The sequence below is a fragment of the Scleropages formosus genome, chromosome 20, assembly GCF_900964775.1.
Source record: "Scleropages formosus chromosome 20, fSclFor1.1, whole genome shotgun sequence".
Lineage (NCBI taxonomy): Eukaryota > Metazoa > Chordata > Actinopteri > Osteoglossiformes > Osteoglossidae > Scleropages > Scleropages formosus.
The window spans coordinates 13,330,917-13,344,391 of NC_041825.1; the positions used below are offsets into that span (position 1 = coordinate 13,330,917).

General features: G+C 43.2%; 2 protein-coding genes across 2 annotated transcripts; both read right to left on the reverse strand.

Moving 5' to 3' along the window:
• Window positions 1-524: 524 nt before the first annotated feature.
• On the reverse strand, window positions 525-5,345 carry crym (crystallin, mu). The gene is made up of 8 exons (XM_029246890.1): window positions 5,143-5,345; window positions 4,831-4,981; window positions 4,591-4,653; window positions 4,281-4,382; window positions 3,414-3,597; window positions 3,049-3,170; window positions 2,402-2,486; window positions 525-1,315 (listed from the first exon to the last, which is right to left on the reverse strand). The coding sequence occupies exons 1-8, from the start codon at window positions 5,322-5,324 to the stop codon at window positions 1,251-1,253; spliced, it is 954 nt and encodes a 317-aa protein (XP_029102723.1). The 5' UTR covers window positions 5,325-5,345; the 3' UTR covers window positions 525-1,250.
• Window positions 5,346-6,641: 1,296 nt separating this feature from the next.
• On the reverse strand, window positions 6,642-8,496 carry snu13b (SNU13 homolog, small nuclear ribonucleoprotein b (U4/U6.U5)). Its single transcript, XM_018761671.2, has 3 exons — window positions 8,336-8,496; window positions 7,188-7,308; window positions 6,642-7,064 (listed from the first exon to the last, which is right to left on the reverse strand). The coding sequence occupies exons 1-3, from the start codon at window positions 8,336-8,338 to the stop codon at window positions 6,802-6,804; spliced, it is 387 nt and encodes a 128-aa protein (XP_018617187.1). The 5' UTR covers window positions 8,339-8,496; the 3' UTR covers window positions 6,642-6,801.
• Window positions 8,497-13,475: the final 4,979 nt, after the last annotated feature.

Consider the following 13,475-nt stretch of genomic DNA (forward strand, 5'->3'; position numbering starts at 1 on the left):
TTCTATAAAATTTCCCTAGAACTGCATGGTTGCTAAAATATAAAACCTCTTCACAACAGTTCTTTGCAATGAGTTATGTTTAAACTGATGATAAATTTCTCCATTAAAAAAAACATAGCTGCCACAGGTCAATAAATGTATTATAATTTTTGCATTGTTTTTCAGGGAATATTTTTCTAGAACTCAAGTCTTAGAATCATGTTTTAGTGCATACTTTGTAGATTTTCTAACTTTTTTGGTTTCAAATAAATTGGTAATTTATTGGTATGTTTGGGCAATAAAGTGACACCACTTATACTCTAAAACACAGGCTATATAATTGGCAGAATCTATTGAACTTAAAGAATTAATGTAGCAACTAGTAATCCATGTAGATGGATAGCAGAGATTTTCAAACTGAGAAAACAGGCAATGCCAAAAAACCATTCTACAAATAATGACAGATACAAACTTTTTTCAATGTTTATTTTCTAGTTCCAGAGAGTACTTATAACAAAAACAAATGTAAATATTAAATCTGCTGACAGTCAATCATATTGCCTTATACAGTGTATTAAGTGCTCCGGGGTAACTGTGCATATTGTAAAAGCCACTATGCAATAATAAATGCCACTGGTTTACAGTCAAGTAAAATATTAACGTACGTTTTCAGAAACATCTGACTGCAAAACTTCTTTCAAATGCTTACGAATATAGCATTACAGAAGGTAATAAAAAATGCTTACCTGTGCACATCTAGGTAATGTATTACTGGGCTGAAGGCTGAAGCCCACTAGAAAGTCCACTGTGGAATCTTTCCCATAGATCCAAACTGCCGCCACAGTTTCCACACAGCAGTGTTATATTAATTAGTCCTTAATTTCTGAGTCGGGGTCCAAATCACTGTGCACCAAGTTCAAATCTGACTCATAACATTTTAAAAAGGCTGTTTATAATTTAAACATTGTCAAAATGTCCCTAAAACAGACAACTCATACTGACATCTTATTGGCAGGCTAAAGTGAAGATACTGATTAATTAATACGTGTAAAATTTGTTTTGGATAGCATTTATCGGTAGTTGGTGGAAAATATACTAAAAATCCATCTAGATGGTATGAAAAGGTGAAATGGTCAGAGCTATTTTTTTTAAGTTGAAATTTTGCCTGTTTTACTAGGATGTACTAGCTTGAGTCCAAGTGACCCTTTGAGTATGAATTACATTGTCCTGTCAGTGACTCAACTATTTCAACTCTACCACAGACACTGAATTCATTGCTGCCTCTTCCACTGGTCGAACACAAGCTTGGCACACACCGCGTCCTGAATACCCATTCCTGTTGCGGATTAAAACAAACAGGTGCATTGCATTATTATAAACCAAGAATCCTTTTTTATGATCGACTTTACTCAGTCCTTAGGGCTACTCCATGAATTCATGTCAGACAGCATGGCAACTTTGAGTGCATTTGTCATTGGGTATGGCATTTATTAATGAAAGGCTGAAGGCATTCTCTCAAAGCAGCTTCGCTCAACTCCCCCTTTCCAAGAATGGATTCTTTTTTCAGCATTGCTATTTATTTATTTAACTGATGTTCTTCTTGAAAGCAACTTCAACTGTGAGGAAGGCATGCTAAGCAACATAGAATCACTTACCCATTTCTACAGTAAGGAGATTTTTACCGGAGTAATTCAAGGGTGCGACAGCAGGAGTGGTGACGCAAATCTCGACCCTTTCCGATTGCAAGGCATCAGCTTTAACCACTATACCGCCTGCTGGCCATATGTGTTAAGTACTCTTGTAAAGTAAAATGATTGACTTACTTTCTCACCTATGTTTTCTATTTAAACTGTGCATCTTGGAATATGAGAATAGCTCTTCTGAGCCACGGCAACAACCAAAGCGTACAGACACCATACTTGGTCAAACCAAAAGTGTAAGTTCAACTATAGCTTTAACCGAGTTGCCTTCTATGTGATAGCGGCGCCCGGGATGGACCCTGCAGGGCCGGAATCGGCGATGTCTGATTTAGCATTCCGAGTCAGTGCTGATGTCAGCTGTTTCATGTGAACTGGAGACGCTGCACAAAGTGGGGTCCTGAAGGACCAGGACCAGACAACTCATCTGCATAACTGCTTTCACCAGTTTAATTGCAACCTTCGTCAGTAAATTCCTACGGATTCTGCTGCGTTCGTTAAAATTTTCTGAAATTTTCTTCGAGGGGGAAAAAAGATACGATGCTGGAAATGCCCAAGTTACCGATTCCTCAAAAAACTTGCTAAAAATAAGTTTTTGTAAATAGCTGCATGGAAGTCATCATGGAAGCACGGAATGGAGGATGGAAGAACTTCAGGAATACTACAGCTATAGTGAATCACTCGATGAGCATGTGAATCTAGAAGGAAACAGAAATTTATCTTACCTAGGGATTTAAAAACAGTGGTTTTCTCGGACTGAGCTGCTTTAGTTCCATTTATAACTTCACCAAGTTCAGCAAATACAGCAGCCTAAAAACAAACAGGTATGTCATTCATTGTGTGTGAAGTTATATTGTATAATACTTAGATACAAACAGGAATTTTCCAGAATATTTTCTACGACTGATGTTTTCCTTACACTACTTTTATGGTCTCTTATTTTTTTGTGATTTACTTTACTGGTACCCCAGTTCTGACGAGAAAACTGAGTTCACTATAAAAATCTGGGCTCAAAAAGTGCCAATCTTCCTCTCCTGTTCTGATAAACCCAAAGCACAGAAAAAAAAAAAAAAAGCGCTCTCTAAACCAATATTTAAAAAGTTTTTTCAGTCATCATGATGACCAGTCACTGTGACAGGAGATACCGTGACTAACGGATTAATGAGGTAACATAATTCCCTTCGTAGATTAGAAGCAACGACAGCACTGTACCTAGGTCACGCATAGGTTGTATCGATTCATATCAAATTGTGTAATTTTGCATGATCCCATGACTTCATTGTCAGACAGAAATCTTATTTTTGGGAAAGACTAAGAGGCAAACCATATAAGTAACGGTTAATAAAGTATCTCAGCATCCAATGGTACGTACCCCAGACAGAATGACATCCCCCGACTCTTTGTAAGCCCCTTCTCTGCTGTCCACATAGACCGTCGCCTCCCTCATGAGGTCATCATCCAGCTCTCTCCAATTTGGCCTGCAGGCTCCTACGGCTGACGTGCCACAACATCGCCATGTCACTCCACCACGGAGCAATATGGTAAAGGCTTGCCTTTTGGCTGCAGCTTCGTAGCAATTACGCGAGTCAACCCGCGTTACGAGAACAGTAACTAACAGGAGGCGCTCGATCCATGCAAAAATCGACATTTCTTTTCACGGCACAGGTAACACCGCTACCAATTTTACGATGCCACCGAATGATGGAAATCACCTGCTTCCATGTGGGAAAATCTTACCAACTACATGGGCCCCTGGCTTCACCCACTCCCCCAGCAACACGGGCTCTGTGGCCATGGTGACGGTGACGATGACATCAGCCCCTTGCGCTGCGTCCTTTGCAGAGGAACACACAGCGACAGGACCCTGGACAGATCTGGCAAACTGCTCTGCCCTCTCCCTCCTCCTGCTCCACACACGTATCTGTGGGGAAACAGAAACACAATCAGCTCTAGAGCAGAAGTATCCACTTAGTCCATGGTGGCAAAATCATTTACATATAATGAATGAACGTTGTTTAAAAACCTGGTTTAGACATTTACATTTATTTATTTAGCAGACGCTTTTCTCCAAAGCGACTTCCAATGAACTCTATGCAGTGTTATGAGCCCACACACCTTATTCACCGTGGTGACTTACACTGCTAGATACACTACTTACACTGGGTCACTCATCCACACATCAGTGGAACACACTCCCACTAAGGCTGAACCTGAACAGCATGTCTTTGGACTGTGGGAGGAAACCAGAGCACCTGGTTGATACCCACACAGACACGGGGAGAAAACGCAAACTCCACACGGACTGAACGTGGATCGAACCCAGCAGCGCTACTCGCCGTGCCGCAAATGTTGGACTTTTGGAACAGAGAAAGATGTTTCTAGTTCTCCATTAAACTTTAAGTCACTGACGAACAAGTGCTAAAGTTAAAGTGCAAACAAAACAGCACTCAAGGAAGACATATCGATCGAATCCAGAACAAATGCTTCTTTCACGGAAAACAACGAGTTTCAATTTAGCTATAAGTCTAATGTAGTATTTAGTTTTATTTAGTAGCGGAAATCCACATTTCTCCAGCTCCTTCTGCGCTCACTCCGTGGAGGTACCTCTTTGAAGGAGAACATCTCCGTGAAGGTCTCATAGTGGCTGGCAGCCTGGGATCCTGAACCCAGGATACACAGCACCTCGGCACGGGCTGGCATCAGCAGCTGGGTGGGTGTCACATAATATTCGGGTTACACGCTTGGACATGCCATACACACAATTTGGCGGTGTCCTAAAACTTAGTAAAAGTAGGGAAAATGTCATCAGTGCTACAATGGAGTGCTTGTTTTCACTTTTGAACACAAACTAGCCAAACCCAACCGGAAAGGGAAAAGCAGCGGCGATGAACGTGTGCGAGAGGGAAGCGCTCACCTTGGCGGAAATAGCAGAAACCACTGCCGTCCTTTTCTCGGTGATGGCTGTCCCGTCCATAACCTATCAAGGACAACCCCCACATGTGGTCGGCACCTCATGATTCACTCGGAACAGGAGGCTTTTTTGACTGTGGGAGGAAACCGGAGCACCCCACACGCTACGTAGGTATATGTCCTCGACGCCTCCCCCCCCGTTGAGTAAATGTGTTGTGGAATCGCAACGAAGGAAGGCACTGACTGCGGTGACGTTCCCGCGCTGGGGGTCGAGCAGCAGCACGGTGGCCTCGTGAGCCGGCAGATCGCAGCCCTCCTCGCGCTCGTAGAACGACACCATCTTAGCGCACAAGATATCCTCCTCCACCATGTAGGCAGGCATCAGGCCGAGGTACCTGGACGGGGCGGTGGACAAAACGCACGCTCAGCACTTCGGCCAGCAGCAAACTCTACAGCAGCGCTGCAATTTTTCTTTTTTTTTTCCATCTTTGAACCGAAAACGGGGAACAGCCTGGGTGGGTTCGCTCGCTCGCTCGCTCGCGCCGCCCGGGCTCACCCGCGGTATTTCCGCAGCGGGACCGTGGTGCGCAGCGGCTGCACCACCTCCTCACGCTCCTCCTCGGAGCCGCGGCGCGAGAACTTGCCCAGGGCCGCTTCCAGGCGGGAAACCAGGTCTCCGTGCCGCAGGAGCCGATGCACCTGGTCCCTGGCGAGCAGCACGGGAACCGTAGTAGCCATGATTTCCCCACAGTGCCAGCGCGCGCGGCTCGTGCCAAAGAACTAAAGTCCGCCTTTTTCCCCGTCTTCTTCGCGGCTGCTCGCGGACGCTCGTTCAATCGGTGACCCCCCGCGAGGCGGAGTGTGATCGTAGCTCGAGTTCCAGTGGATCTCTGGCTCACACTGTACGCCATAGGGCAGCTCATATGTCACCGAGACGAACAAAAAACAAGAGGTTTGAGGACAAGGGGGAAAACCCAACAGGTCCAGCTGTGTTTGTGCCTCCGAACCAGGTTCGCAGAAAAGAGAAACAGCGCAGCGGCGCTTTGTGACCGCAGTTACAACACAGTAAAGTGTTGGAATTCTTGTGCCTGAGAGAAGTCAGCGTTAAACAACCACAGCGCTGTGCACAAATATCTAAATAGGTATTTTTGTCAACGCTAGGTGTCGCACACTTCTGTCCACACCCCACGGTCTGGGGTTCAAACATGCCATGGCTCCATCTGTCCCCTGAGTGCTACAGTTTTAGGTAAAATCTAAATTGGTCGTCACGTTACATGACATGTGTGTCTAATTTCCCCGCAGCGAACTTTCAACCCAACTAGGTTGCTCTGATCCGTGCTTCCTCAGATGGGCTCCGAAGCACCGCAACCCTTCCTTGGAGAAATAATTATTAAAATTGTACAGAGTATCATGAAGAACCTTTGTATGTTTCACACAAAGTGACACGATGTATGATTAGCACCACTTGCTACATTGTTGACGTTTAAACTTAAAACCCAATTAGAATTCATGATTTAGGTGCAACTATATTTTCACAGAATGACAGTTCTCAATAGTCTACTTATCTATATATCATGCTATGCTTTGTTCCATTTGTTGCTCTTTGAGGTTTTGATTGAAAATATTTACATTAGTTTACCAGACTCTTTTCTCCAAAGCAACTTCCAACGAACTCTATGTAGTGAGGTCAACCCACACCTTATTCACCCAAGGTGACTTTCACTGCTAGAAACACTACAAGTTACTCACCTACACATCAGTGAAACATTCTCACTGTCATTCACACACTGTGGGTGAGTCACCAATCCCCCTGAACAGCATGTCTTTGGACTATGGCAGGAAACCAGAGTACCCAGAGGAAACCCATACAGAAATGGGGAGAACATGCAAATGCCACACAAATTCAGTGGGGATCAAACTCACATTCCCTCACACCACCCAGATACCAAGAAACTGCAGCGCTACTCACTGTGCTGCCCATGTTGTATGAATAAATTGCAATAATTTATTAATTGCACTACCTTGAGACAACACAGAAAATGGCATTTTTAAAAAGTTTAATAGCAGAAAACAACCAAAATTACATTACATACCAAAGTACATCAGAATGAGCTCTCTCATCAGTTTAATGGCCATTAAAAAAAGAAAAAAAAAAAAAAAAAAAAAAAGTTTCCCTAAAGGGTTTTTAGACAACAAAAAAGCTTAGACCTTCAGATCACACCAACAGTCTTTCAATAGCCATCTGCACAGACTGGATTTGGGGCTTGAGTTGGGAACCTTCTTTTATGGTGACAGACGTGGCCACCACAGGCCTGGAGACTCCACATGCACGGCCAAGCGCCTGCTTGGAACGCACAAACACGTATGGCACATTCTTATCCTCACAAAGCAGGGGAAGATGTAGGATGATCTCCAAAGGTTCTGCATCTGCAGCCATAACAATGAACTCTGCAATACCCCGATTCAGTGTTTTGGTGGCTATAGGGCAAAAGAAAAAAAGGTTATCAATATTATAAAGCAACTAGAAGAACATATAAATTGCAGTATTGCAATGAACTGTTACCCAAAATGTATTTTGGCAACAGTAACATTGTCACTTACCTTCATTTGCCCCTTTTCTCAGTTGTTTGTAATTGGATGCCTGCTGTACAAGATCCAGGATTGTTTTGGTCAGAGTAGCATCAGCCAAAGGATAGGCTTTTGGGTTCACTTCAGAGTCCGCCTTCAAAAACATGTGAAAAGCACAGCAATGAGGATACAACAGCTTTCAAACTTAACTGTATTATTCACTGGCAGAGTTGAGGTGCAGCCAGCAACTCGTGTGGTCAGTTTTTACTGCAGTTATAGGACAATTGTTAATTGAACTATTTTAACAGGCAGTAACTATACGGATACACTTGATCTGATCCACCAAAGTTGTGGGGTATTAGTTCCACCTTCATTTATTTTTACTATATTGCATAATTCACATAAGCCTATTCAAAGATTCGGGTCACTGTTAGGGACCCAAACTGCACAACCTGTTACAGGTGGTTCCGTTATGAGAAGGGGAAACAATTTAAAACAATTTACTCAAGGGTTTATTTCAAAATCTGGTGTGACTGGTGTAATTATATTATAACCCCGCTACCCGTGGAGAGCGACGATGCTGGACCACGTGCTGCACTACTTTCATTCATTCATCATTGTACAGAAGACCTGGCCTTCGCACTTCCCCGTGCTAAACTTGCCTCCTCAGGAGCACTTAGGGTTTCGCAAAATCTGGTCCAAATTGTCAAGTCTCATAGAAACAAAAGCGTGTCCGCCAAAAACCGACCACACACCGGAAACTATTAGCAGTAACTTAAGCTAACAACGGTCGAAACTAACTCTGTCATACATCATGATATGATATGCGTACATCTTATGTTTCTAGCGAATCAACGTAGTTAGCTAAGAAGACAAGTTAGGTTAAAGAAAGAAACCGAACTGGTTGGCCTAGGCAGTCAGAATTTCAAAACACAGCCGAACGGAACACTAACATTTCTTTTCATTTTAACCCAGATTCACTACACTACAGACATGAAAAATAAATTATAAGAACACGTATGCGTCTCAAACATCCACAACTGAGCGTATCTTTTAACATTTCAAATTCGAACTAGCTGCGTGGCTTAACTTACTGCTCACTCACTGCATTCAATCATTCGAATCGAAAGTGGTTTCAGTAGTTAGATAGAGAGAGGATATTTACATCTACTTTCTCCTACCATTTTTAAAGTAAAAGTCGCTCTGTCCTCTCGGCGAGTGCTTCACGGAGGACCAATGTGTTTTTTTAAAAAAAGGAAAAAATAATGCTGTGAAACGCGCACGTTAAAACGCTGCACAACACCGGAACATGTGCACCCGCATTGAAATAAGAGCGAAAGGAACCGGAACCGGAAATACTGTGTTCGTTACATTTAAGATAACCGGTAAGGAAACACGTAACCAGGTTAATATTATAGATGGCAAGACGAATGTTGACGGTTTATAAACAATCTGTGTACATTAAAGTGACATTCCTCTCAGTGTTTTTATGCTTATTTTGCTGTGTCTTTGTGTGCGATTTTTAAATAACGGCGATAAAAACGTTTGTAGCCAACACTTTCTTGAAAGGAAACGTGTATTTTTGACTAGTACTAGATTTTTCAGAATTTCTGCTGCTGATTTTGTGGTATTCAGACTTCAGAAAACAATTTTACATTACATTTACATTAAATTACATTAATAAAGTCAGCCCTATAAATACTGTGGCGCACAGCACTCTGGATTCGGATGGGGCGAAAAAGGACGCACAGGCAGCGTTCATTTCGAACGTTTTATTTAAACACCCGCACACAGAGAAATAATGTTCTCGGTCTGAGGACCTGCGTTTTAGAACAGCCTTTCCACCCTACTTAGCGCCCCTAGCTTTTTTTTTTTTTTGCCCACGGCCAAACACAGTCACTCTTTTATTTTGCCCGTAAGTCCCTCCCAGTGGTTGCACACTTTATTCATATTTTCCCATAATGCAATTATTGACATTAAACAAGTTTCCCGCTCAAACTTGCGGTAACGCGGATCGTTACAATACTAATGTTTTTGTTAAATTCTGAATGCCATAAGCAACAGTAGTAAGTTTCATACTATTGTTGTATGGTGTATAATTTTTTTTTACTTCATTGTGTGCACTTGGGAATCTGTGGGTGAACGATTGGCTCACGATGGGATAAATCTGATTTACAATGTACATACATGTATATAAATACAAAAACCTTTTTTTTACAGTACAAAAAAGTATAGCAGTGGGATAAAATGGAATAGCAATGTCTGTTTTAACCAGTAGGGAACCTACTGCAGACATGTGTAATACCTCTATGGTGCTTATTTGTTTGAAGCGGTTTTTAGAGAACAACATTCAAATGATATAGCAACTGACTAACAACAGCCATGAAATTCTGATAGAATTTTCTGTACATGTGGAAGCCCAGAACTTCACCTGCAGATCAATCCACTTCTATAAATGTGCTCCTCAAATATTGTCATATTCCCAATTTGGAACACTACCGGCAGAGCAAGCAAGCTTCATCATATGATCCGGAGGATCAATATAAGCAGAGGGCATTAGCATTATCTCAGCCTTGCATTCCTAGGTAATAGGTGGACTCTGCACTTAATAGAATTACAGAACTCTTACTGCTGGAATATGCACGGTCTTTGAAGGTTAATTAATTCTAACACATATTCAGCAATTCATTCAAAATACAGTGAAAAGTTTGATAAATCCAACAATATCACAACACTGAAATGTACTAGAATGTATTTGAAAAGCAACACAGATTATAATGCTTTGTAGTCCTGTCTGAAATTACAAAATGGTCAGTTTCTTAATAATGATGCCTTTATCTCATTGTATGTTGTATTTATATTATCTCATTTGGTTTTAAAGTGTAGATAGTTTGTAAAATAAACATGAAAGGAACTTGATTAGTTTTTAGTCATCCCCATGCACATTAGGTAGAAAAATCTACAGAAACATTCTGATTTTTCCAAATGACATGGAACACAAACATTCTACCCTGAACAGCAGGGTATTTGCTGTAGGTTTCCATGACTATCAGGGTTCTAAAAGCAAATTCATGGTACATCAGAAAACCAATACAAAAAAACACAGCAAGAGAGCAGCAGGAAAGAAGCAGCACAAACTAGACACAGTGGTCAGCAGAATTTTCTATCGGCTTAAGAAGATGTATGTTTGAAGAACAGAGGTCAGCCTAGATCATTACAATAAATGGGCGAAGAAATCTGATTAGAGGCGTACAGTAAAAGCCCTGTAATCAATGCACTGCTATCAAGACACTACTCTTTAGAAGAACAAACTTCATCCTGAGTTTAAAGAAAGTCATTTAGATAGTTGTGTACCCTAATTTATCAGAAGATATATTACATTAAAAGAACACATGAACCAGCAACATGTTTTATAACTGACTTCTTACATGGACTTCCCTTACTTCATAATTCAACAGCAGGCAGTTGGTTTTTTCATACTGAGATGTATAGGCTGTGCTTAGATGAATAGATGCCTGTCTTGCTAGTAGTGGAGAGAAATTTCCAGTTTCCCATCCATTCAGTAAGTTTCTGACACATTCCCTAGTTCACCTCATAGGGAATACTTAGTCTGTTATGTGCTTTTCTTTAAATATGGTTCTAGGTATGAGCATTAAGATGAAGTAAGCATCCAAAACAATAATTATGGATCTTGTTAATTGTTGGAAAAATTTATATTTGTATTTGCAAGACACAGAGGCCTGTAATGAACTGGGGACTGAACCGGTAATAAGTATGGAGCAGTATATATATGTATACATCAAAGTTAAAAGTAAAAGTTAACTTGTCACTTCCACAATATGTTTAGAACATACATCGGAGTCAAATAGCATTTCTCCCGGACGGTGGTTTGAGACAGAGACAACATATATTATTACTACTACGGTACACTTCACAAAAACTAACTAATCTAAAAGCTAAAAACACTGTAGTGCAGTGCAATAGTGCGGTCAGTTCAATACATACATACATACACACACACAGATTGTCCATAAAAACACAAAAAAAATCTACCGGTAGAAATGAATTGATCTGTAGGTGATGTATGGGGGTGTGGTGGCGCAGTGGGTTGGACCGCAGTCCTCCTCTTCGGTGGGTCTGGGGTTCGAGTCCCACTTGGGGTGCCTTGCGACGGACTGGCGTCCCGTCCTGGGTGTGTCCCCTCCCCCTCCGGCCTTACGCCCTGTGTTACCGGGTTGGCTCCGGTTCCCCGTGACCCTGTATGGGACAAGCGGTTCTGAAAATGTGTGTGTGTGTGTGTGTAGGTGATGTTTCGGGGGGGGGGGTTTGATGGGGCAGTGGGTTTGACCAGGTCCTACTGTGTGGCGGGGCTGGGATTTGAGTCCCGCTTGGGGTGCCTTGCGGCGGACTTGCGTCCCATCCTAGGTGTGTCCTCTCCCCCTCCAGCCTTGTACCCTTTGCTGCCAGGTTAGGCTCCAGTTCACCTCAGGACAAGCGTGTAAAGTTTTGAGCTTCCATGTGTACGGAAAATTTGTATTGGAATCTCATGGCTTTTGTTGGTAAATTGAAATATCACATTTATGTTGTTCTCTAACTAGTGCTTCAAACAAAGAAACCAGCCAATCAAAATAAACACACTTCAAATGAAAGAGAAAAAACAAGACTGGTGAAATGACAACTAATGAAACAGGTCTCCCAATACAACTGGGAACAGAAAAATTAACCTAAGGTAGTGCAGCAGTAAAGGATGTCATCCGGATGTTTCTAGCCAAAGCCTCACTGTCTGCCATAGTGAGCACCCTTGAACAAGCTACTCAGCCTGAACTCACTCACACAGGCTGAGGCTGTTTGTCCCAAACAGGGTCGCGGTGAGCCGGAGCCTAACCCGACAATGCCGGGCGTGGGTTGGGGACACACCCAGAACGGGACGGCAGTCCGCCGGAGGGCACCCCAGCAGGACTCGAACCCCAGACCCACTAGAGAGTGGGACCCGGCCAAACCCGCTGCACCACTGCACCCCCCTCTTAGCCTGAACTGCTCTAGTAAAATCTTCAGCCCTCTAAATGGGTCAAATAATGTTAGTCACTTTTGATAAAAGTGTCAGCTAAGCAGCACATGAATAATGCATCATCTGCTCCCAGTGAAACTGGGAAAATGTCAATAAAGTCAAAAACATTGGTTTTAAAAAAAAAATCAGATATCACTCTACCATATAAAATCAATATCACCCTCATTCCTACACTTCACCTAAAATTACATTGTGTACAAACAATTTTTGTCCACACTGTCCAGCCACTAAAAGGGCCTTTGCTAAAATAAGTATTCCAACATATTTCCAATGCATGCTATATTCCAATGCATGCTATACTGTCAATAATATATTGTTTCTAGACGAGGGGGGGCACAGTGGTGCGGTGGTGCAGTTGGTTGGGCTGGGTCCTGCTCTCCGGTAGGTCTGGGGTTCAGGTCCTGCTTGGGGTGCCTTGTGACAGACTGGTGTCCCTGTCCTGGGTGTGTCCCCTCCCTCTCCAGCCTTATGCCCTGAGTTGCTGGGTTAGGCTCTGTGACCCTGCATGGGACAAGTGGTTCAGAAAGTGTGTGTGTGTGTGTGTGTGTGTGTGTGTCTAGACTAGGTGGTTGACCAGCTTGACATGATTCCACAAACTTGATCTGATTTTTTTTTTTTTTTTAAGGCTCAGAACAATCTCCGTATTTCTTAAAGTCGATGCCTTCTACTGAATTCATAAAACTGCAGTATTGCTGTTATTGTTTCTCTTATGGATGTTGCTAATTTTGCACTGTCATCCATTTTATCCGAATAACGCTGCGGGACCTGCCGTTGGACAACAGGAGCAGCGCTGTACTAGGTTTGCCACACCGAAGGTAAGGTCACCACGACACAGACCCGCAGTTCTGCGCACAGCTGACCAGGCTGGGGGACTCGGCGCAGGGCTTCAAGTCTCGCGAGAAGTTCGGCACGTCCGTGGAATCCGTCGCGTGCGGACGCCTAATAATAAACCAGGTTTTAACCCAGAAGAAAGAAAGGGGGCTGAGGATCGGAGAGTGAGCGACGCCGAGCCACTTCCCGAAAACACCGTTCTATGCCCGGTTTAAATAACAGACGATATTTGAGACGTTCGGGGCCGTGGCGTTGTGGCTAACTAGCGCTAGCCGCCGCTCGCTTTTGCGTGAGGGGTCCTGCGGATGCTGCTGCTGCTGGAGCTCGAGTAGGAGAAACGGGGGCAGGGCAGCAGGGGCGATTCGTTCGGCAGAGCGGAGTGGAGCGGAGCGGAGCGGAGGGAGCGGCGACAGCAGGGACAT